This window comes from Anneissia japonica, unplaced genomic scaffold, assembly GCF_011630105.1.
Source record: "Anneissia japonica isolate Jap-2015-1 unplaced genomic scaffold, ASM1163010v1 scaffold172582_len1462937_cov174, whole genome shotgun sequence".
Lineage (NCBI taxonomy): Eukaryota > Metazoa > Echinodermata > Crinoidea > Comatulida > Comatulidae > Anneissia > Anneissia japonica.
In genome coordinates, this window is record NW_022725666.1 from 1,087,485 (window position 1) to 1,112,104 (window position 24,620).

Here is a 24,620-nt window from a genome sequence, read left to right on the forward strand (position 1 = left end):
TATATATAATATATATATATATATATATATATATATATCTATATATGTATTATATATCAGGGGTGTAGCGGAGGCAGTATTAAGGTAATATATATTAAATATATATAATGTGTGTGTATGTGTCCAATTTTGAAAATGGTGGCAGATTTGTATTCTATATAGCCACCATCTTTTTTTTTTCTTTCTTGTAAATACATTATCTTGACGACCATGTGTTCAAATGTGTGGTGCCATATTAATGTTATATTAATGGTGAAATATTCTTTTTTCACATATTGAGCTTTCTATTGGATGTACAAGATAGAATAGCATGAATAGAGTATTAACGGCTTAAGTAGAAGCAAGGGTGTAGCTATACGGTATACATTAGCCTACAGTACCGGTAGTGAAAACACACAAAACATAAGTTAACAAGATTGTATTTATATGAAGTAACACATTCTAAAGATTACAAAAGGGAAAAATTCTTTTTTGGTGTTAAGTTTATTGCTCAAAAGTTGTCAAAATATAAATTTGATAGATTTTTTCTAATATTTTGAGACTACTGTAGTTGTTTTGATACAATAAAAAAAAATAAGTATCCCATAATAATAGGTGTTCAATTGGATTGATTTGACCATTTTGCACACTTAGAAAGTGTCCCCATTCCCTTAATAAGGGTTTCCCCTTAATAGGGGTTGGCTGTAGTGTTAAAAGATATATTTCCCCTTGTTTCACAGAAAAGTGTCCCCTTAATAGGGGTGTCCCCTGAATAGGGACATCCCCTGAACAGGGGTGTCCCCTGAATAGGGGTGTCCCAAATTAGGTGTTCTACTGTATATCATCATGAGTGGATTTCCCGTACGATTTAGTCTACAGGAGCTCAAGTCATATGTTAAAACAATATCCCTACCTATAGTATTAAATACATTAATTATAATAAGAAACTGAAACGAATCTTTTGTACTAGTTCTATATTACATTCAAATTAAATTATATTAAATTAAATTACATTAACTAAGTATATAACAATAATTAAAACGTAGACATAATATTTACTACAATAATAAGATTAACATTTTCAATCTTATAATAAATTTTATACAGCCGGTGTTATGTATTGACCTAGGCTACTATGGCTAAGGACAGGTATGCTTTCACCATTAAAAGGCTTTTTCTACGAATGGAATGACCTGTACGAAGCATGAGCTCCTGTTGACCAAACCCAGTACCGTTTCGATTTAAATCGTACGGGAAATCCACTGAAAATGCAAATTTATCGGCGCTTGAGAGCTTGGCACTCACACCTCCACAGGAACTCTGCCCCTGCACCCCCAGGGATCTCAAGATGGCCCAGGTCCCGTGGCCTAAGGCTCTCACTTTACTCACTAAAACGCATCACATCAAAAATGTTAGTTGGTTTGATTTTTTTTTTCTTCACAAAGTAGCGAATGTGTGGCGAATGTTAAATTAATGCAATTTATATGTTGCTTGTGTTTTTTTCAAAGTGACAAATAACTAACATTTCTTTGAACAAGTTACAAAATATATTCAACATCTGAATTGTGATGAATATGACATTGATGAGATAATAAAGTTATTGAACACCAGACTTGATAGGAGAGGAGACAAACTTTTATTGGCAATAGCTTCAATCAATTTTATTGTTTAGAATATGAGTAATCATAAAAAGGAAATTTAAATACAAGGGATGTTATGATACATGTTCTAAAGTGCTTGCAGATAGGAAATTTGTTGTTGAATTTATGAGATTTTAAATTTTAGCTGTTAATCACTCATTTGTTTAAACCAGCTGCTAATTTATTTTGTAAAAGTTACATATAACTGGATGATGACACAATTAGCTAAAGATGGATCTCCCTCAAGGACTAAACTTTACCTTTTCAAAAATGCTCACATTCTTTGGCTGTTTTGTTGTTGCAATTCTGGATAAATAATAGATATGTGAAAATTTTATGCAAAATATTGATGGATGATACTTTTTCATGTGTTCAAAAATGTGATTGACATATTTATTAAAATAAACGCCCTGGGGCGTTTATTTTTTAGACGGGTTCTTGAGGGGGAATTTACTGTATTCGGGGGAGGAATTTATTTAGAATTTATTGTATTTTTGTTATATTTATATGGTATGTATGTACTCAAATAAACGCCCTTAATTTCACTGTAAATGTGGAATTACAACCATAATTACCGTCTAAACCAGGTTAAAAAATTTAATGTAAATCTACTGCAGAACATTAATAGACTGTGTTGAGAATGATGTTTACAGTCATTTACAGCGCGTTTATTTGAGGAAAAATTAAATGCCTCCGGGATTATATTCGAGAGTGGCGTTTATTCAAAATGAGGTTTTAGAGAGGCATTTTTTCGAGGGAGGCGTTCATTAAAAGTGGAGCCACGTTTATTCGAATAAATACGAAGAACTTGTACAGTTGTGATTGAAAATATTTGACCATTCCCACACAAGTGACACACAAGTTGTTTGTAAAGGACTACTGAAGTGCTATACAAGAGCCCACTGTTTAATCAGGCATTACATCATTGAATATAACACTTCTATATGGAGGTGTAGCTTGCTGATCAAGATGCTTGCCTTACAATCAAATATTGCAACATCATATGTTTTGTCAAGACAAACAACTCCACATCCTAAGTCTCACGTGACTTCATTTGTAGAGCATCACTTTTATTTCATCCTGTAAGTGACAAGTCACTCGTGTTTGATGAGAGTGAAAAGAAAATATATGCAGATGATTCAATATCACAGGGTTGTACTTATATGTGACCGGCTCTGGCAAAACTATCTGTTTGTCGCAATTTTTAATTTCCCACAAGCACCCAAAACGTTTGAGATATCAAATTTTGAAAATTTTCATTTTTTTTGTTTTTAGATTTTATAAAATTTTGAAGAACATTCTTATAAAATATCAATCACTAAATCTAACTGAGATGTGTATTAAAATTAATTTTAAAATACAAATCTTAATAATAAACTATTAATTTTGGAAGCTGTCTTCTCAAAACCTACATGGCTGATATCCAATGAAATAAATATTCATAACTTCAGTAATACTCAACCAATTTCTATCAAAACACTGTTTTAAAGAAGAATTCATGCAGAATTTAAAAACACCAAAAACTCAATTTTGAATTTTTCCTACAACAAATGGAGGGTTTTGCCAGAGCCAGTCACATATGGTTAAGATAATTATTGAAATGTTACCAGTAGGTTTAAAAGTTATTGTGTGAGGATAACTGTTTAAATATACATGCAGACAAGAAATAGCTGTTGACTTTAGAATAAAAAGCATTTGTAACTAATAATGTTTGTTATGGGAAAATGTTAAATAATTTTGCTCTGCGAAAAATTAACAAGTCCTGGGAATAGGTGATACCCTTTAAAAATCTGGAAAACCCAACAATGTTTGGAACTTGGGAAATTTGTGAAAGCTAGTCGAATTTCATCAAATGCTAACAATATGATTACTGTAGTTGTTATGTATTTTCAAGAACCACATTTAAAATAATTAATGAAACTAAAGTATATTTGTATAAACACTCTGTATAAATCACTAAATTATTAGTTTTCTTGGTTTTTTTTTTGTTTTTTTTGTTTCATTTAATATTATTTTCCTCTTTTTTCGCAACTTACAGTTATACATTTGTGAAATGGATTTTCTCCATTCCCATTATTTATTTTTCATTTTTAGGTATAGATTATATTTATTTATATTTAATTGAATTGTAGACGTTTTGTTTTCATATGTTTTTGGGGGTTTTTTGCAATCTTTGTAAGTATAATATGTATCTATCATTAAATATTCAGTGTATAACTTTAACTATTGTATGATAATGTACAGTAATGTGTTATAAAATGTCATTGTTTCTCACAGCCATGATGAAAGGCAACATGTATTTGTTGATTTGTGCTTCGTGAATAAATAAAGTTTTACTACTACTACTATCGGAGCTGATAAATTTCAAACCACTTTTGTCCACAGTTATCAAAAATCAACTGTTAGAAGAACTGGCAAATAATATGCCATGGATAGCATATCAGGATAATTGGACTTTATAGTGGACCCTAAAAAAAAATTAACTTTTCAAAATGGGGGGGGGGGTGAGGTGCACATCTGCACCCTCTGTACCTGTTCTAATGGGCCTGTATTATATTGACATATATTATTAGGTCAAAATCACAGTTATCTGTTCTGTAAGTTTACCCCAAACCAACCAAATTTGTTAATGCATCATCAAGACCAGCTTGTTTTAACAAGAGGAGATATTTAAGACAACTTCAGGAACCTGCTTTTAAAGGTATTAATTGATTTGCACTAACTTCTTCATATAACTGTGTTCTACTTTAGGCCCTCTGGTCTTGCGTCTGTGTTTATCAGTTGTTATGAAAAGTTTAGAAAGCACCTTCAACTGCCCTCTGTCTTCAAGTAAGTCTTGTTTTTACCTTTTTAAAATAAAATATATACACATCTTTATATATAAAAATTGTATCTTTGTTCTTGACATTTAAAGAAAACAGCAATAAACAGCATTTTCAGGTTTGGAGTTGCTGTCACTGTCAGTACACATTTCAAACGTTTGACGCAATTTTTGTGCTTTCAACACATATACATCTTAGTACTGGGTATTGGATATCATTGCCCTCAAACACAATATTTTGACTTGGGATGGGGTATTCAATGAGCTCTTAAACATGACATTACTTTGGAATGGTGTATTCAATGAACTCTATTAAGGCAAGACTTTTATTATACCTTGTTTAGTGAACCCGCCCGGCTACAAATATTGATGATTTAAAATATAAATAAAATTATATTTTTGACCAATTAACGCCCCATCACCACAAAAAAATGGGAATTTCATAAAAAAAATGAAAGTTTATCTTTATTTTTATTATGCCCTCCGCTGCCTTGAAATCTCCATAGATAAGATATATATATATTTCTTCCTAATTATATAAATTTAAGGCATTTAACTATCCTATTTTACATTCACCAAGAAAATTTTATGTTTATTTTCTCCTCTGTGTGGATAATTTTGGCAAAACTATTTGCTAAATAAGAAATCAAAATTTTATTTTTATTTTTATTCCGCCCTCCTCCAATAATCTTTAAAAAAGTAAGTACACGAAACAAGGAATAAAAGTCTCGCCTAAAGCAAGTGTGGCAATTATTAAAAATTGCAAAATTAAACTTGTTCTACATGTAGTTAGATAATTGGCAAGTAAATTTGTTTAGTTATGCATTTGATTTGCATCTGAAAATGGTTGAAATGATCGCTCTCACTAGAGCAGATTTTGACAAAATTTAAACATCAAATCATGTTTGAGAACTTCTCCTTTAGCCCTTCCCCAGTCAGCATAATTATTATCTCAGTTGTGAGATTTGTCCTTAGGCCAGCCCAATAAATATTGCTGCAGCACACACTGGAACTAATTGTACAAAATACAAGCACATATAGTATATACAGCAAATGTTTCTAATATACAAATCACTAAGTGGGCCTCATTTGGAGGGAAATAGCTGTGTTTGGAATCCGTATCTTAAAAAGCACATTAAACGAAGAGCACTAACATGGTTGATCAGATATTTTTTAGAAAACAGCTTCCAAAGACTCCAAAATCAATAGTTTATTATTAAGATTTGTATTTAAAAAATAATTTTAATATTCTTTTCATTTAGATTTGGTGATTGATATTTTGCAGAAATGTTCTTCAATAAATCTACTTTTATAAAATGCAAAAATATAACAATGTTCAAATTTCTGATTCTCAAACATTTTGGGTGCTTGCAGGAACTTATAAATTGTGATGAATGGAGGGTTTTGCCATAGCCGGTCACGGATATGTTACAGTATATTGTAGGCCTACCTATTGCAAATCATGTTATTTTAATTTTAGTGCAAACTAAATTATGGAGAGAATACAAAATATTTCGCTGTACCAATACTACTGCTGTTTCATCTCATTTTAGCTGTTTCTAAATATTCTTATGTTATGAAAAATGATGTAAAACTGCTTTCAATACCTTGCAACGTTTCTTCTTTTAGTGGTCATATTGTTCATTTTGTTGAAACTAGTCGCAACTTTCACATACATAGAGAGTAAGTGAGTGAAGCGAATGCACCCTCTTGTTAGTATTAATGACTATTTTAATTTGATGCGAGTTAAATATCTGATGGAAGAAGGTAAAGAAAATTAGTGATAATCTTAGTTGATCAACAAGGTGTTCAGTAGGATTTAATTTTATTATAGTAAAACATTATAGCAGGATATATCATAACATTAATTTCACCTTCATAACAAATATATAGGTAATTCAATGAGGCAGGATTACTTCAATCACTGTCATGTTATCAAAAAATAACAGTTGATGCAGTTCTGCAGTATGTTACATAACATTAGAGAGTAGCTTAGCTGAGTTGGGTAATCTGGTGGTAGCCACTATGTGTGTGCTGAACTGTGGAGATCTCTAGGTCCCCGGTTCAATTCCCATCGCTTCCTCTCCCTGTGTTTAAGCTGGATGGCTGAAATACAAGTTACAACAGCGCACCGTCTTTCGGATGAGAATGCAGAATGCAGTACACTCTTTGGAAAAGAGTAGGGGTTGTCTCCCGGTGTACTGCCCAATCACCACCAGAAGGACCCCACTAGAAATATGTCTTCTTCTAGACTTCCGTGGGCTATCCTTGGTGTTTACACTGAATAAATCCAATCCATTCGAACATTAAAATTAATATTATACTATGAGACTGTGTTTCACTTAACCATTAGCAATGATTCGTCAGCTGAGTGTCTTTGTGATACTGGAAACATGGTACTTTTATATGCTGAACTAAAGCTAGATCAATGGATTGAGAAAACATCAAACTTACCAACAACTATCACACCTAAAAGGTAAATAAACATTTTTTTTACCTGTCATTTTTTTAAAATCTTTTACATAAGATTTTAAAAATATATTTTCTTGGTTACGAGTGAAAAGAAGTGGAAGCCACTAAATTGATTATTTTGTCACATCAAATACAAAAAAAAATCTAATCGTTTAAAAAATAAACACAAAAACAGTTAAATTATAGAATTTCTATGTTATAGTAGCAATGAGATGACCTTGCAACATGCAGTAACACTGTTTTATGGTGCATCTTATTCATGTCAAAATGCTCATTATAGTCATGGAGTAAATTTTATATTTACTTCATGTTTTGATACATAATATTGCAGTTTCTCAAGAAAACCCTGAAAACCAATTGGATTGAATTGCTCATAAGTTGTCAACTGCTGTTGGGAGGGAAAGATAATGTAAAGTGGTTTTATTTTTCTTATATTATGGGCTCTATTTTTTTGAATACCTGGATAAACTAATTTTCTTGTTCCCATAATCTAGAACTCACCTTGAAAAATAATGCAATAGCCTATCCCAGTGCACCATGAGCAAAAGTTAAAATTAAATTTGAAAATTATCACAAGAAATTTTGTATTTAAGTAGTGATGTACAGTAGACCTACTATGATATTACACTTATTATTGCTGTTATCAGAATTCAAACTTGCACCTCTTCTGAACTGCTACCCTCGGACTTGGGACATGAGTTTCCTGCTCAATTCTACCATCAAGATGTGACATTCACAGAACAAATTGCAACATTACCAGATGTTCTTTCTGACAAATATGAAGAGTACACAATTAGAGGTAAAGGGTGTATTTAATAATATAATAATAATAATTGTTGACTTATATTATAGCGCATATTGTAGGCTAACCTCTATGAGCTTTACATTATTACCCCTGGTCAATGGATCAAGCACATGGAACAACACTCATGCCCCATAATGTTGCAGCTGTAATCAGAAAAAGAGAAAAATGTTCCAGCACCCAGCTTGTCAAAGGCCGTTTCAGGCTTCTTTTTGTTAGGCCCGAAAAATTTGCATCACACAGTCAGCAACACTGCTTACATTATACAGTAATAAGGACTTCAATCTTTGGCCTGTGTAATAATACCTTAAACCATGGAGGTATATGTACCTTTTAAAAGACAAACTGGCAGTATGCCTTCCACCTACAAAACTATCCGGATATCTTCAGAGATTATCGTTACATGTTGTGTTGTTTACAAATAAGTTTTCTGGGAGTAATATATTCCAAACCACCTCTGCATTCAGGTGGCCCAGGCAGTGAGTAGTGCCTAAAATCTGCTTCAGATCTAACCATCTGCATGTAACATAGAAGTTTGGTTTAACTAATGTAGTTTGTTGTGATGTTTTTTAGATTAAATTAACCAATTAATACCTTGAGTGTTGCACTTCCATGTTACAATATTAAATTTTTAAATATTCATTTATTTATAATCAATTTCGTAAATTAAAAACATGGTTACGTCAATACAATTATAAAAATTTAAGAACAAAATGAGTATATTTGATATAGGCCCATTATCAGAAACAACTACTTAAATGCTTTTATCGTATACAGTGCTAAATTTTCCCGATTCCCACACTACTCGAAGAAGCAGACACAAGGTCAGGCAAAAAAAGTAATTAAATTCTTTCTACGCTGCCAAATCAGGTATGCACTTACACTGCTGTACAAATAGACAATATTTTCAATTCAGTATATTAAATTTTAAATCTTATTTTCCAGTTTTCAATATAATATACAAGTATAAAATATAAATATAAATACACATTTAATAATAATAATAATATGTTGTTCTTATATAGCACTTCATGCACAAAACCTCTAAGCGCTCCACATCTACACTCAAACACTGGAACACATACTCAACACCAAATTAAATTATTAAATTAAACTATAGTATTAGTCCATAATATTGCAGCTAGTAATCAGCGCAGTTGTGTTGGAACCTACCAGGTACCCACTTTTACTCCTGGGTGGAGAGAGGCAACCGTAGATAAAGTGCCTTGCCCAAGGACACAAGCGACTTGCACAGTGAGAGTTTCGAACCCCCGACCTTGTGGTTGGGAGTCCAAGCCACAACCACTTCTACAATATTTGTATTTATATATTGTATATATTTCTTCTTATCTAAGGGTCACTTAATGTCTTGGCAATGACACAGGCCAGATGGTCCAAGTACACTTGTGTATTCCCCCAACTCTCTCTTCATAGGATGTCCTGAGTACTTTAAGGTGCACATGAACTAGTTGTGTGCACTAAGCAAGGTTTAGAGCCTTTATTTGAGGAATTGAAACCTGGAGTGTGGACCCGCTCAAATGACTGCAGGTAGCAGCACTCGGCTTCTCAATTCATTCAAACCTGCCAGGTCCCTAAACATTTGATAACTTTTTGTAATCTGACAAGAACTGGAGTTTCAACCCTGTAGATTTATATGCATTTTCGGTGTATAAGTGAAATAAAAACTGAGATTGGTTGATTGGTTGCCTTAATTAATACTTTTATTTTATTAATAATAACAGAATCCGTAATATTTTACACATATTTCATTTACTTCATTTTAGTTTACTGGGCTAAGGCTAGGTTGTTAGTGCTTGATGGCAAAATGGAGTGTGCACTTGAAAGTTTTGACCTGGTGAGTTAAAAACGATTTTACTTTTGAACAATTACCTTAATTCTCTAATCTCTTGTTTTGAAACTATTGCAATTTTCATTTTAAAGATTGATTATCAAATGTTTTGTACTTTACTTTATACACTTTGTTTGATTTTGCAACAACTAAGGGCCTGTTTTTGCTGAGCCAAAAAACATGTGTTTTTAAACAGTTATTAAAAAACATGTTTTTTCGCCAGCAGAAACGGGCCAAAAAACAAAAACACTGTTAGGAATGCATTCTAAAAACATGTGTTTTAACACGCATTCGTTATAGGGTTGTCGTTCAGAAAACATGTGTTTTGTGGTTCACTTTTTCAACTGCAACCCAATACCGTGTTAGTCATGACCCGTCGGTGAACCAAATTGACCTTCTCGTTGGTTTGATCGCTCATCTGCAGGAAATTCGGGTTGAAGAAAATAAGTTAACCAACAGGATGACATGCTTGAGGCTTTTACCGTAATTTTTTAATAATTTCGCGGTGTGTTGTTTACTTCTTTCACAGTAAGGTCAACTTCAACTTCCGTTGGTGATCGTCATTGTAAGCTCTGCCCACCTGCCAAAATGCTTGCATTACCATGTTTTTATTAGTTGCTCTTTTCACTAGAAACACGTTTTGAAAGAATTTACCGTTTAAAAGAACACTTGTTTTTGGAGTTTATTCTGCAGATACATGCGCTAAGACCATTTTACTAAGTTCTTTTTTTTTTACGCTGGGAACTCAAATTTCAACACTGATCAACTTGGCAACACAATCTCTGAACATTACCAGGAACATGTAAATGTACACTGTACATTTTTATAAAATGTTCTTAAAATTGATATTATTGTTTATGATATTTTGAGTGGAAATTTGTTTAAAGCCATAATGCTGTGCTGACCAAGCATACCATTGCTTTAACTAATTCTCAGGCAAGTGAATAGTCCATTCTTTGCCAAAGGTAATGGTAAACAGATAATATAACATTAAAACTTTACTTGATGGATTTTTTTTCCCATATAAATGAAGAAAAAGTGTTGAAGGGCTAACAATTATAAAATCTTGTTCCTAATTTGAGCACTGTTATTATTTATCTATTTAAGAATTATACAATGCAAAAACTGTCAGGCAATAGAACGATTCCTTGAGGTTTGTTTACACCTGGTCACGTGAGATATAGTGGGTATAACTATTGAGAACCTACAGTGCGATCAGTGTGAAAGTATAGGAAAAGGTAATGTTTTGTTGCGAAAATAACCTCCCACTATTAACATGTGAAATAACATGTGAAATAACTTGCAAGGAAAGGCACTGGTGTATTCTGTGCTTTGTATGCTTTGGAATTCATGTGCGTTTTTGTAAACCTTAGCTAGCTTAGAAATCGTAGCATTTCAAAATCGCAGTTTGTGGATCGAAGATTCTTGTTCATACCTAAACAGGCTGCAGATATGCTGGGTCCTTGGCCTAGCATTTCTCAAATTATCTCAATGTTTGGGCCAGTATCTTTTTGAACGTTTGCAAACCATTATGGCAAAATTCACAAGTTCAATTTCTAACCAATTTGGTAATCATTGCAGCGAACATTATTCAACAAATATGTGCTTTACAGCAGAAAAGCTACACGTTTCCTATTACAGAGCATCACTTGTGCTGCTTGTTTTGCAATTTATACCTGCTATACAGGTACGTCACACGATCACCCTAGCAGAATCGGTCGTTCTTTTTACTCTTTCAATAATCTTAGCTAGGTACGAGGTAAACCTAATGAAGGTTACTAGATCGGATTTAATGTTTCAGAAGTGACACAGGAAGACTTGGCAGTCAAATGATTTGTGCCACAGGACATGAAAATATGTTTGATAAAAACAAATTTATAAATAATTTCCCTTGTGTGAAAATCTGGTTTTTCCTTTGAATATTGCATATTGCACAACTGTATCTTATAAATAATTACTTTTCATTTTCTATCTATATTTCAGTGCTCTGAACTGTTAACTCCTCAGTACAAAGATAATTCAAGTGCTGGACCAGTTGTGGTAGTGCTGCCAAACTGCAATCATGATGATACAATATCATTAGGTGTGAAAATTAACTGCTGTGACATATGCATGTCAAATGGCAGACTTGTTTTATTTGTTTCCCCATAAACAGCATTTTAAGTTCATTTAATAGACTTGGTTTTCTTTTGTGTAAAGTATAATTGTAATAGACTCCTACCATAAATTTTCTATCATGATTTAAAAAATTGTAGTTTTTTTGTGACCATCCAAATGCATTTTATCAGGAAATTGATAGGTTGTTGTTTTTTTTCTAGAACAAATATGTAAAAAGAAAGAATCTCTGCAACGTACGCAGTCCCTGGAAGAAGTGCGCAGGCTTTTTGATGCTGGTGAATATAAGAAAGTATCATCCATACTTTTACCATCTTTGAAGCAACCACTGATGAAATCCAAAAGCATTTGTGAGCAGAAATCAAGTGAAAGACCATCTCAGATTTTGCTGCTCCTACAATCATTGTTAAAGCAACAAGAGTATCAGGTACTTGGATGAAATATTCGATTATATTAAACAGAAAAGTGTTAACCCAAAATATATTCATTGTGCAGTGTATATATTTACATCTTCATTAACAGATATTGAAATTTTAAATTTTCATCAATCCAAATGACACATGCTCATACAGCACGATTATCTTTTGCAGTGGACTTGAATTATATTGCCGACCTTACATGCAAACACCGTAAATTATAGTAGAAATATTAGGAAATTTTGTCAATAAAATACTCAATTCTACTGCACATTTTAGGCTGTTTTACGACAACATTTTCCTATGACCATTTATAAACCTATATTTGAATTGACAGAATCATTGCAATATCATTTCTCTACCATCCCAACAACTGTAATTATAATTTTATGGTGTTTGCATGACTAATCACAGGCAACATTATTAACAAAGAAATATAGATTATTTTGGGAGTTACCAAGGCAGCTGCAGCAGGCGCAATAAGAATAATTAATTAAATCCTTTCTGAAATTTCCATTTTTCATGGCGGTGTGTGTACCAAGTGGCCAAAAATAAAATGTTATTTTTCTTCAAAATCATCTTTATCGCCAGAGGGCGGATTTGAGAAACAAGGCAGAAAAAATTCACGGCAATAATGTTTTTAACATGGTGGTTTTGTGTTCCTTTAGGAATGTTTATCATGTGCAGAGATTGCTCTTATTGAAACCATTTATGAGATAAACCATGCAACTAATATCACATCGAAGGAGGAGTGGATTGAAGGGGTTGTTCAAGTTTGCATTGCTATTGACAAGTAAGATGAAATGAAAAGCACTTCATATTTCTTTAAAAATTCTGTCTTTGATTTACATTATGCTTGATTCCTGAAATTGATAATCAATCACCTTCTTTCATTGACCCTTAACATGTAATAATAATGTTTATAAAGATAAAATCTACAATATAATAAATTATTTAGAAATTAAATATGTATAGTATAGTAATAGGCCAAGGAATGTAGCTAATAAATACAATATGCACATAATTGTGTAAAAATTGTTTTGATAACTTTAGATAAAAAATATTACTATACATTTTGAGGGCGCAGCTGGTTTACATTTTCTTCATTAGATGACAAATTTTCATGTTCCTCCTGTGTTAAAGCTCTTTGGCCTAAAGTCACTTCTTACGACTTCATTCCATGTTTCTCAAGATTCTAATTTTTACACTCAGCTTCAAAGCTGCTTCTTCTATTTGCCTAGTTGCCTTCCTCCATTCTTTTTATGTGCTCAAACCATCATATCTCTATCTGCATAATAATATATTGTCTGTCGTTGCCGAAGATGACGTCGGATGTGCAGTTCACCGATAGATTTTCACGCGAGTCCGAAGGCTGATGCACACAATCGAGCACAGATGGTGCACTGGAAATCAGTGGGCTGGGGTTGGTGGACGAGACGCCATTCTCTAGCAGGTGCCAGAAACTCGCGCCGATTTTCCTCAAAACTCGAAGTGGCAGATCTAGTTGCTGCTCAATCATTTTTAGCAGCTTTCAAGCTGCTGTGGTTGTAATGGGACACATTTAAGAGCCTCTTTGAGATTATCTTTGTACTGCTTTTGTGGTTGGCCTTGGTTTCGTTTTCCTTTAATAGTTTGCTGTAGAAAACCAGCTGTGGTACCCAAGTAGGTTACATGCGGATAACGTGACCAGCCCAGTGGAGTTGAGTATTTATAAGTTTTGCTTCAATACTAGTGGTCTTTGCTCCAATAAAGACCTCTTGGTTGGTTATTTTATCTTGCCAGCATATGTGCATGACAGATCGAAGGGCACGCTGGTGGAACTGACCTAATTGCTTTGTATGGCGACGATAAAGCCTTCAGAATTCACTACCATACATACCTGTAAGTGAGGGGAGAACGATAGCGTTTACCTTGTGTTTAGTCATAAACCCTGCAACCTTAACTGAGCAATACCGGGATGGTGTCCATCGGGGGGTGGTTTATTATTTGATATTGATATTTTTACATTTTTACCTGTTATAATATATTTCTATTATTTATTTATGAGCACTTGTATTTCTATGTAAAATGTTTTTACAAATGACAAATAAATATTTACTGAATACAGAATAAGGCTGATGTTGCAGGACAGTCTCCCAAGTGCTTGACTAGTTTTTGGATCTACCTATCGTTTATTTCAAACCAGTCTTTGTTTACTCTCCTTTCTGGTCCCAGTACCTCTATAGACTATAATATCTATCATATGCCACTGTTTGGATCAAGGGTGCATCCAAGTTGTTTTGAACTTGTTAGCTTGTTTAAAAGCAGTATTGGTAATAATGAATTTGTGCTCCATACATTTGCTTCAGGATAAATAAAGCATTGCAATTCATCTTGCCAACACCATGTTTTTCCAATACTCTTTCCCGCTGATTATGATCCTTACCAACTCTAGCATTGAAATCATCCAAAAGAATGATCTTATCATTGGTAGGTATTGAATGAAGTAATAAATTAAGATCAGCATAGAACTGCTTCTTGCTCCCCTCTGTGCTGGACAGGCTTGGGGCGTAAGCACTGATGAGTGTTGCAAAGAGATTTTGTATGAAAGGAATCCGTTTTTCATTAGTTGATGCCAGTTGGAAGATCTGGGAGATTTTTCATAAGGCAGGATTTTATAGCAAATCCTACTCCATGTATTCTGTCTTCATTTTGAAGGAGCTTTGTTTTCTTTATTTCCTTTATTTTCCTTATGTTTCGACCACTAATAGGATGATCTGCCAATCGCGGTAAACTGGCCAGATAGTAAGGGCAGGCAATGGTTGGGTCACGTTTTGTAGGCTGCTCACTATTAAAGGGTGAGCAGTGCTGGTCCTAAAGAGGGCTGCTCAGACATTCCGCCGAATTCCTCTGCTGTCCTTGTTATCAGAAAGAAAGCGACTAATGTCCATAGTAGCCAACATGCAGGATTGTAACTACGACTGCCAGTGGTCACCTATTGCCGCAGGACTCGATTGGTAATATGCACTCAAGAAGTGCATACAAATATTTTAAGTTGAAGAATCTTTGCATTGGGATATATCCAGTCTCTCGACTTAAGGGACATGTATTCAGTGGCACAGAGATTGTTACAACCGGAGGCCTCTTCAGCTGCAGTGGATGGCCATAGCGTCTAGTGCCTGGCTATGCTCTTTGCTTTCTACAGAATGTTGCAGTACCACCTCCTTGACAGTTTAAGTAAACCTTTACTTCCACTCCAAATTGCCGGAACAGTCTTTATATGCTGGGGTAGACAAACCCCTCAAATTAACCTAGGGTAAAATACCTGTTAGCTACCCTCACCTGCTTTACTCTGCCAGTCGAAGTGTTGTACCAGGGTGTGGTCAATGTGGAATGCAAACAGCTACTTGGAGCCACAGGTGAGAGCTAGATATCAGGTTGGGTCCAAAACAGTAGAACTACTCTACAGAAATCATCTACAGAGTACAACATGTCCACCTCTCAGAGATACTTCCCCTCCCTTACATCTGCATATAGTCCCTGAAATCCCTATGATTTTGTGGGCTCTATCATCCTGTCTGGCGTGGCACATCCAGCATACCATCTGTATCTCATTTCTTTCAAACCTTTGTATATCTCCTCTTTAAGTCCTACTGCCATAAAGCATTACACTGTAATGTACAAGACTGATTTTGAGAAGATGTGAACGTTAAATTGAAATATTCAGTGAAAGTAAATATCAGTATCAAGGGTAAAATGGATCAATATTGACAGGCAATCCTATATATAGCAGGGTAGTTATTTCATTAAAAAAATTTGGAATTTCAGGATGAAAAATTATCATCACACACAAAAAATATACTATTTTTCCTAAAATCATTATTAGATCAATCCTCTTTAAAGCTTAGATACCTGGAGCTCTAGGCCCAACCTACATTGATTACTCATGCACGAAACAGATTGACTGTTTTTAATGGTAGTATTGGTCAATAGGCATTCTGATGACACCATCTGGGAAAGGCTGTAATTTCTCTGCAGTGCCGAATGATGGCAAGAAATACCTAACATGTGTACCGCCAATGTCTTAATATCGCAGTATATACTCATAAACAGTTTGTAATGAGAAATGAGATAATGAACGTTCCCACAATAATAGTCAGACGACTTGTCACAATTTGCTTTTTAATCATATAGAACCTCATATATTGTGTTATTTGATTAAACGTAACAAGACTATTTTTTTTTCTTATTTATCAGGACATTTGCTTCAGATAAATCCATTATCAAGAAACTTGAAACTGGTCGACTTGTAAGACTAACAAGCAATCTTATCCGCATAATTGAGATCGCAATGGAGACACCAGAAGTTGGTGAATTTGGACAAGTATCCACAGTCTACCCTTGGATTCTTCTCTACAAGTTAATCAAGCAGTATGTACAAGAATTATATCTTGCTTTTTATCCATGAGGTGATTGGATTAATAATGTTTGTGGCATGGTTTTGTAAGGATGATATGGAAAGTAGTGTAGTCCAGTCAAATCGAGAATAGACCCAGGACAAAGTTTTGCAGTATCTGTTTATAAAATATATATCCAAATACTAAAATTCCAAAAAAAAAAAAAAAATCCATTTAGAACATGCAATTTTGATACCTACAAATTTTTAATATAAAAATATTGGTATTAATAGTGGATTAAATATATACCAAGGTATGTTTAGGATTATAGTTGTTTATGTAGGCTCTTTATGGATTATTTTCGGTAGTATGGAGATTTTGTAAGAGTTATGTCATAGGTTTCAAAACCTTTATTTTAAAACTTATTAGTTTGTAAACGATATATAGTTTTATTTCGTGTAAGAACTGTACTGAACACTCAATTTTAGATTTAACTGCCAACATTATTTTTTACATTTCGGAAATCCATAGTGAGGAAGATCAGATAGAATCGATGAAGATAGATACTAGTGACTCAACATCAGAAAGTAATCGTCCCTGCTTGCCCTCTTCATTGATGTTACTGTTAACAGCTCATGAGTATCTTGGCAGGTGAGTATGTATTAGAAACAAAGCAGTTTCCTTAGAACTTCAAATTAGAAGGAACAATAATAACTATATATATGACCTCCCACTTTGAATATAGCTTTTTTACCTAGTAAGTGAAACTTAACACATCCTGCACCCTGTAAGTTAGCATTGCCTGGTGCTATGTGCTGCAATGAAGATATAGCTCTCAAACATCCATATGTGTTATTTGCAGACGTTCATGGTGTTGCAATGACAAGGGTGTCTTTTTAAAATTGCACGTCTCTGTTCTGGAGGAAGAACTTTTCAATCGACCTGAGAAAGATGCTCATCCGTTTCAGTCTGACTTAGAACATGCTCTGGAGCAGAGTTTCTACTGTCTGTATAGTCATCCCAACCGTAAGGCGAAGGCAAAACATCTTGTTGATCATGGAGTTGATGAGGTATAGTTCTATTCACAGTTAGTGATTTGATGGTTGATTAGGGATGCTTGGGTATTTCTAATGGAAGCTTGTGCACTAGTAGCATATGTGAAGACATGGAATGAGCTTCCAAACCAAACTTGAATTAGTTTTAATGATTTCTAACTGAAAACATAAAACCAAGGCATACAATAAAAGGAGGCTAATTTTTGCATGCGAATATAGAGTTTGCATACAGCCTTTTGATCTTTAATCTGGCATCGACATATTAGTGTATGCATACCATACGTTTTATGTTGTTCGTTACTTTTTTATTAATTTTGGGCACTTGGCAATGTCTGTTACATCTGATTTCTTTTGACTATAAACTTGTTAAGTGCTTCTATAAAATACAATCTGATTCGTGTAAATGACCAACACAATGAAAAGTTTAAGCAATGAAAATGTACAATTTTTGAAAAAATACGCTTTCTTATATAACATTAAACTGTCATTTTAACAACGTTGGAATAAGGTGCACAAAGCAAACATTTGAGTAGATACAGAAAATTAATTTTTTCTTCTCATGAACCACCACTGTACACCACCTACCACCACTGTAAAATTAATGTTGACAATTGAAACATATGTCTAGGACTTGGCGCTGCCAAAAAGCCAACTGTTAGTGAAGCTGAAGCACCCCTCGCTGTTTTCTTCTCCTTGTGTCGCTCTGAAAAATGAAGGCGAAAGCGATGCATAGAATATCAATGCCATAGTTAAAACCCTTTATTTATGCATCTTTGGGTTGAATTGCCTTGGTAAAACAATTTAATCAATTTAGTGATTTAACTATATGGTCATGAGTTCAATTTCTGTGTGTATAATAATGGGCATATTGAAAATAATCACCCCAAAAACACAAATGAAATTATTGTACAGTATCTATTTTAATTTTTAAGCTACCTTTGCTTTGGGAGGACACCAAGTTTTTGTTTGAATACTTCAAACCCAAGATTCTGCCAGAATTTGACAGTTACAAGACCAGCACAATGTCAAGTGAACTGGAAAGTCTCTTGCTCAAGATCTCTCGCATCATTCCTGAACAACAGAACCCTGCCAACACAATAGAATCATTACAGGCCTTCATTGATGGAACAACAGATGTGGTTCCTTGTATACCTCCAAACAAACCAGTAAAATTGTAAGAGCATTTTATTATACTTGTGTGCCATACCTAAATTAAATTTGCATTCCATACTGTTTTTTTAAATGTTATGCTAGGGCATGGTAGTGTTCATTTGTACAATTTTACACATCCAATTTGATTTTCAATGTCATATGCCTGACTGAGTATATTAATCTTAAGATTGTCTGATTTAGTCCAGGATCTACCCCCTGAGGAAGGAGTATACAGAAACTTTACCGCCAACAGGGGCGGATTTAGGTGGGGCCGGCCCGGTCCCGGGCCCCCCCCCCCATTTTTTGTGAGGTAAAAAAAGAAAGGAAAGAAAAAGGAAAAAATGATAGACCAGAATGTCTCAAATGTTATTTTTCGGGCATCTAGAACAAAAACATTTTGCAGGGGCATGCCCCCGGACCCCCTAGGGAAGTGTTGTTTCCATCGCCCCAACTCCATCGCCCCAACCCCGAAAGGGGGCCCCTCCTTTTGGACATCTCTGGATCCGCCCCTGGGCAAGGAGAAGCCAATAGTTTTGTCTTGAAACACTGCTCTAAAAACAGCATTTTTGCAGTTTTAAAGTGCCATTTCCGGGGATCTAGAGATGCTACTGTATATACCAGTCGTTTGTACCATCTTGCGCACCCAGTACAATCATAACCTCAATAGCTTTACACTATGTTTTGCTTATTTATCGATTGTACTGTACCCAGTAATTGATAATTTTCAATGGTTTTAATTTAATGTTGACATTTGGACAATATTTGTACACTATATTAAAGCAAATTAATGTAAAAGATGTGATATAGGCCAAGGCGCAGAGGGCGTTATAAAAATAAAGAAAAACTTTTATTTTTTTCTGGAATTTCCACTTTTTCATGGTGGTGGGTGCGCTAATTTGCCAAAAATGAAATTTTATTTTTATTCAAAATCATCAATATTTGCAGTCGGCGGGTTCGCTAAACAAGGTACGGTATATAAAAAGTCTCGCCTAAACCTCAGGTAAACTATTTGATAGACAATTTTAATAGCTTTGAATATGATACCAGATATATTGAGTCTTTCAGTGACATACTAGCTTCATTTTTTGGTAAAAAGTGTAAAATTTACCATTTTTATGGGAAATGACTTTTGGCATACTTTAATATAAAATAGGAATAAACTTTGACATTTATATAGATTTTTTATTGTATGTGGTCTGTGTTTGAGAAAATACCCAACAAAAATGTTATTAGCTTAGTCAGGGGTACAGTAGTGCCAGCGGGGGTGGGGCCGATAGGGCCAAGACCCCCGTCGAGGAGAAAAACCACAATTTGCCGGAGAAAAAAGATTATATTTATTTTATATGTATTAGTAGACTCTAAAATGTTTTTGATAGCTTAATATTTTTCATATTTAATAAACATGAAATTTAACTAAAAGGTTTGTTAGTAATATTGGGGTCATAAAATGATATTATATGTGTCATAATGTCATCATTAGATAGACATTAGTTTGCATATGATACCAAATATATTCAAATTGAATTATGTAGTGACTTACTAGCTTCAAAATACATTTTTGGGGTAAGAGAGTATTTAGTTGAAAGTGTGGCACTAAAATCCAAAATTCATTTTTTTGACAGCTGGTGATGAAGGTAAACCTTGTTGCCAGCTTGTAACATACCCACAAAAAATTATTGTTGAGCACTTTTAATCTAATGGCACCCATATTTACTGAGATTTTACACAATTAAAAAATTGGGTCAAAGTGCTGCTTTTTATAACAATTTTGTTTTGTTTAATTCCAGACATGTTGTGCAAGAACTTTACTACTTACTTGCAGACTATAATTTTAAGAATAAGGAATGGGGGTAAGTACCGTATACAATCCCAAAAATATAACACACAATATTTTAAATCCAAACAAAAATTTTATCCAGTATGATACTACAAAGCAGTGTCAAATCTGGTATCATCAAGCTTTTATTCTGATTCAGTAGCTTTGTGATGATTTCTTTCTATGGGAGCATATCAGGGCAGGAGACTTTGTTGACTGCATAGCCATCGTTAACCTACAAAATAGGGTAGACTTGGTTTTACTGAAAATAGTAATAGTGCCATATAATATTGGTTTTATTTAACACATGCCAACAAGGCCAGTATATAGCTTAGTGTCCACGTCTGGTTGACGATGATTTCTTTATGGCCTACAACATTGCTTAAGAAAATAATTTTTCCAGCAATTGTTCAGTTAAAGATGTGAGTGGCTTTGCTTCATGTAAAAGCCAAGAGGAGCTGGACAAGTTAGTCTTTACTACTACATTCCACTCTCCAAATACCGACTCACCCTCCGGAGCGACTATGATGTTCGGTTTTTCTGTACAGTTTGGTTTGTAGAACATTTGTATTGAAACCTTTCTGAACAAGCCTGTTGTAGGCCTAGCTAGAGCCAGCCACTGAAATAGGCATAGCAAAGCCCTGTGGGTTTGTTAACACATTATTTGACATATAAGATGTACCTGTAGAGCACTTATTTGTTTTGCTGTACTATACACAGCAACTTTGATTACCAGTAAATTATGTTTTTATATTGTTTTTATGTGCATTTTCGGTCTGATATATTTTTCTAAACACAACATATGACATTCATACTATTATTAGACTTGAGTACTAAAATCAGTAAATCACAAATAAAAATGAACTGAATAACAAATTAATTCAAATTTTTTTTTTAAATAAGAAAAATTAAATAAAAGCAAAACATAGAATAAAATGACCTAGTCAATTTTTGGCATAACATATCATTCATACTACAATTATACTTCAGTACTTCAGTATATCTGTTGATTTGAAATGCTCGTCGCGCATAGAACTATACACTCTTTCGGCCACGTCTAATTCATTTAACTTGCATTCAGGGGGATAATTGCCCACAGTGTCTTTCAAACAGTTGACAATCACAGTATCTTCCTTGTCATTGCTCAAACAATCACAATCGATTCTGATAATTACCTGTTAGTACAACTATATTAGTATATGTCTATTCAGCAAACATAATTATTAAATTGCTGAGCTTTGTTGGTTTTACTACTAACCAGATTAGAAAGCGACATTTTAGAGTAATTTTCACTCTGCATATACTGGTAGCTTTTTCTAATAAGATAACTTACGGTGCAGTTCATTGTAGTAGTGTGTTCGATATGTCTGAATGCCTTTTTAAGTTATTAAAATTATTAAGTTATTGTGAACTGTCCAAATGTTTTTGTTTTTTGTTTTTTTAAATTGTCTCTTGGTTAATTTTTTTTCACAGGAAAGCTATAAAGTTCTACTTGCATGACCTGTGTGTAAACCCAGAACGATTTGACAGTTGGGCAGGAATGGCAATGGCACGTAGTACCAGATTAGAACTCAAGATTAATTCGGTAAGAGACTTTTTTCAGAGACTTTACCATGCAGAACCATCATGCAATACTTTATTTGCATGTGGTAAACCTAGCCAAAGAAGATGGCACAATATACAGTACTTAGTTTTTGTTGATCACAATAAAAAGAGTCGTAATTTAACTTACATATGTTTAGTGAATGCTCCAATCACTTATTCAGGTAGACTGGTGGTGTTAGATCCAGTTTGGTCTGACGTCACCCTGGTGTTTTGTAAAGGTTGAAGTGTGCCTGTTCCATCTACTGGTCGTCTTCGGGGGCCCCTTCCTGTTTTTAGTCTCATTTTGTATTATGTTGTCATATAAATGTGAAAGTTCATGTCCTCCAGTGTCACGATTCATGTTGTTATTCATGTTGAGTTATTTCTTATCAATAGTGATTCCTTGACTCTCCTGTCAAACCAGCTGGATTCTTTTCCAAGAAGTTTGGCATCCCAATTGGGTATGTGATTCAATTGGGTAGAGTGATCAGTGATTGCAGATTTGTGTACCATCTGTGAGTCGGACAGCCTAGTTGATTTGGTCCTAGTACCTGTTGTTGTTTTTAACATCAATTCGGTGTTCTTGTATTCTAGTTTTGTACAACCTTCCAGTTTCCCCTATGTAAAGTTGTGCAAGTCAAGCATGCAACCTGATACACACAACCACAAGTTTCTTCATTTCAGATATTGTCTTTTGGGTGGACCAAGTGTTCTCTGATCTAGTTTTTTGGTACAAAATAGGTATTGATGTTATGTTTACACAATGCCAAGCATTAAGGCCCTCGCCCAACACGATCTCTGATTCAATAATGAGGGTCCGTGGTACAGTGTTCTTTTGCACCTTTTCAGCAAGCTGCTTAAACAAGACAATTCCTCCATTCCAATTGGAACTACCGGTTCCATCATTAAAATACCGGTAGATCTAATCAAATACTCTCTCTCTCTTTAAAATCATGCATGCTTTCTTCCCCAACCGATTCCCGGAAGTAAACAAACAACAAGCAACCATTCATAATGAATATATCAAAGATGTTATCGTGTTTAGCCAATCATGTTTCATTTCCTTCGTCCTTAGATACCTATGTTTACATTTTTAAGAATATTTTTCTATTAGGTAAAACAGATGGAATACTGTAGAGTACAATGCGAACATCAATATCTTACTCTATCCCACCAATAGTCTACAAAATTGACCAATCACAACACAAAAAATTATTTATTCCACAGAATAACAAAAGAGGGCCGGTGAATTTCATCAAAAATGAATGCACATTTGGACTGTTTTATATGCTTCTCGTAGAATAGCCTTCATAAAATGACTATAAGTTTAGGGTTTAGAGATGGAATATTGAAGACTAAAAGAATAATGAGATTAAAGGTACTGCTATGTTTATGACATAATCACATTTTTCTCAAATTACATGTTATACAGTCTATTTCGCCCTGTTTCTTGAAACCTGGTGATGTGAGTTTGCAGTCCTTTCGTGGGCTTGCGTCACATTAATCAGGTGTTGTTTTTTATTTTAAAGATATTGAGTAACTCTATAGCTTTATAAATAAATGATAACTCCTGCAATCAAGAATACAGTGCGAACATCAATGTCTTACTCTATCCCACCAATAGTCTACAACTACATACAGGGTACAGATGAGCGAAATGTCTGAATGAATTTTTTAATGTTTGCTTTCTTCTGATTTCTCGCATTCTACTACACAGCCGTCCCATGGCAAAACAACGTAATTGAAATTTTTGTCAATTTGGAGATAATATCATTTGGGAGTATATTAAACACGTCTGAATTACCTGTGAAACTTTCAGGTCTCAATAATGAGTTGTTTCGGAAATAGCACCACCTATCTTTAAGCACAATACATAAAATCCAGTGATTTTCCGTGGCAAAACAAGGTAATTACAAGATTACACGGCAAAACAACCTATCAGCGATGAAGATACGTCGTTTTGCCACAGAATGCTATTCAAAAATATTCTAGAGCCGATGGAGTTTGGCAAGGCAAAATCAAATGGTTATTAGTGTTTTTATATCAATAATCTTAAACAGCAATGCATACGATTGCCCCAAACGTGATAATTCCAAAAATATGTCACACTTGCAACAATACCAAGCCTGACATGTTTCTGTGGCAAAACAACCTATCTGTAATTATCGCTAATAACTTTGTAATAAACAATTGGTTGTAATTAACATTTTACATATAATCACAATGTCTATAGATAAACAATCCTGCAAAATTTTAAAAGTCTATGACAATTTATTGCGAAGTTACAAACTTGCAAAATTTAACTCTATTTTTCTCCAATATATATATATATATATATATATATATACTACCTTTATTCGGCTCTTAGGGGGAAACCCTTTTGTCTATGATTTTGCCTTAACTTCGCTTTAGTTTAATTTAAGAAGGCAAATGGGAAAAACCCATAAAACAGCAAACGGCCACATAATGCAAAACTATTTAAAATTAAAACGGAACAGTAGAGAAAATCCGATCAGAATGACAAAATAAACTAAGCATCCACT

General features: G+C 34.1%; 1 protein-coding gene across 2 annotated transcripts in view; it reads left to right on the forward strand.

The window, feature by feature from the left end:
* LOC117112780 (calcineurin-binding protein cabin-1-like) overlaps nucleotides 1-24,620 on the forward strand; it is an 87,886-nt gene that overhangs the window by 45,211 nt on the left and 18,055 nt on the right. For both annotated transcript variants that reach the window (XM_033255948.1, XM_033255949.1), the window contains exons 17-29: nucleotides 4,371-4,448; nucleotides 6,794-6,916; nucleotides 7,560-7,711; nucleotides 9,499-9,569; nucleotides 11,547-11,646; nucleotides 11,882-12,105; nucleotides 12,763-12,887; nucleotides 16,331-16,504; nucleotides 17,002-17,121; nucleotides 17,333-17,540; nucleotides 18,458-18,699; nucleotides 20,465-20,527; nucleotides 21,967-22,078. In XM_033255948.1, the coding sequence (XP_033111839.1) occupies nucleotides 4,371-4,448; nucleotides 6,794-6,916; nucleotides 7,560-7,711; nucleotides 9,499-9,569; nucleotides 11,547-11,646; nucleotides 11,882-12,105; nucleotides 12,763-12,887; nucleotides 16,331-16,504; nucleotides 17,002-17,121; nucleotides 17,333-17,540; nucleotides 18,458-18,699; nucleotides 20,465-20,527; nucleotides 21,967-22,078 (1,792 nt within the window). The remainder of the gene's footprint in view (nucleotides 1-4,370; nucleotides 4,449-6,793; nucleotides 6,917-7,559; nucleotides 7,712-9,498; nucleotides 9,570-11,546; nucleotides 11,647-11,881; nucleotides 12,106-12,762; nucleotides 12,888-16,330; nucleotides 16,505-17,001; nucleotides 17,122-17,332; nucleotides 17,541-18,457; nucleotides 18,700-20,464; nucleotides 20,528-21,966; nucleotides 22,079-24,620) is intronic.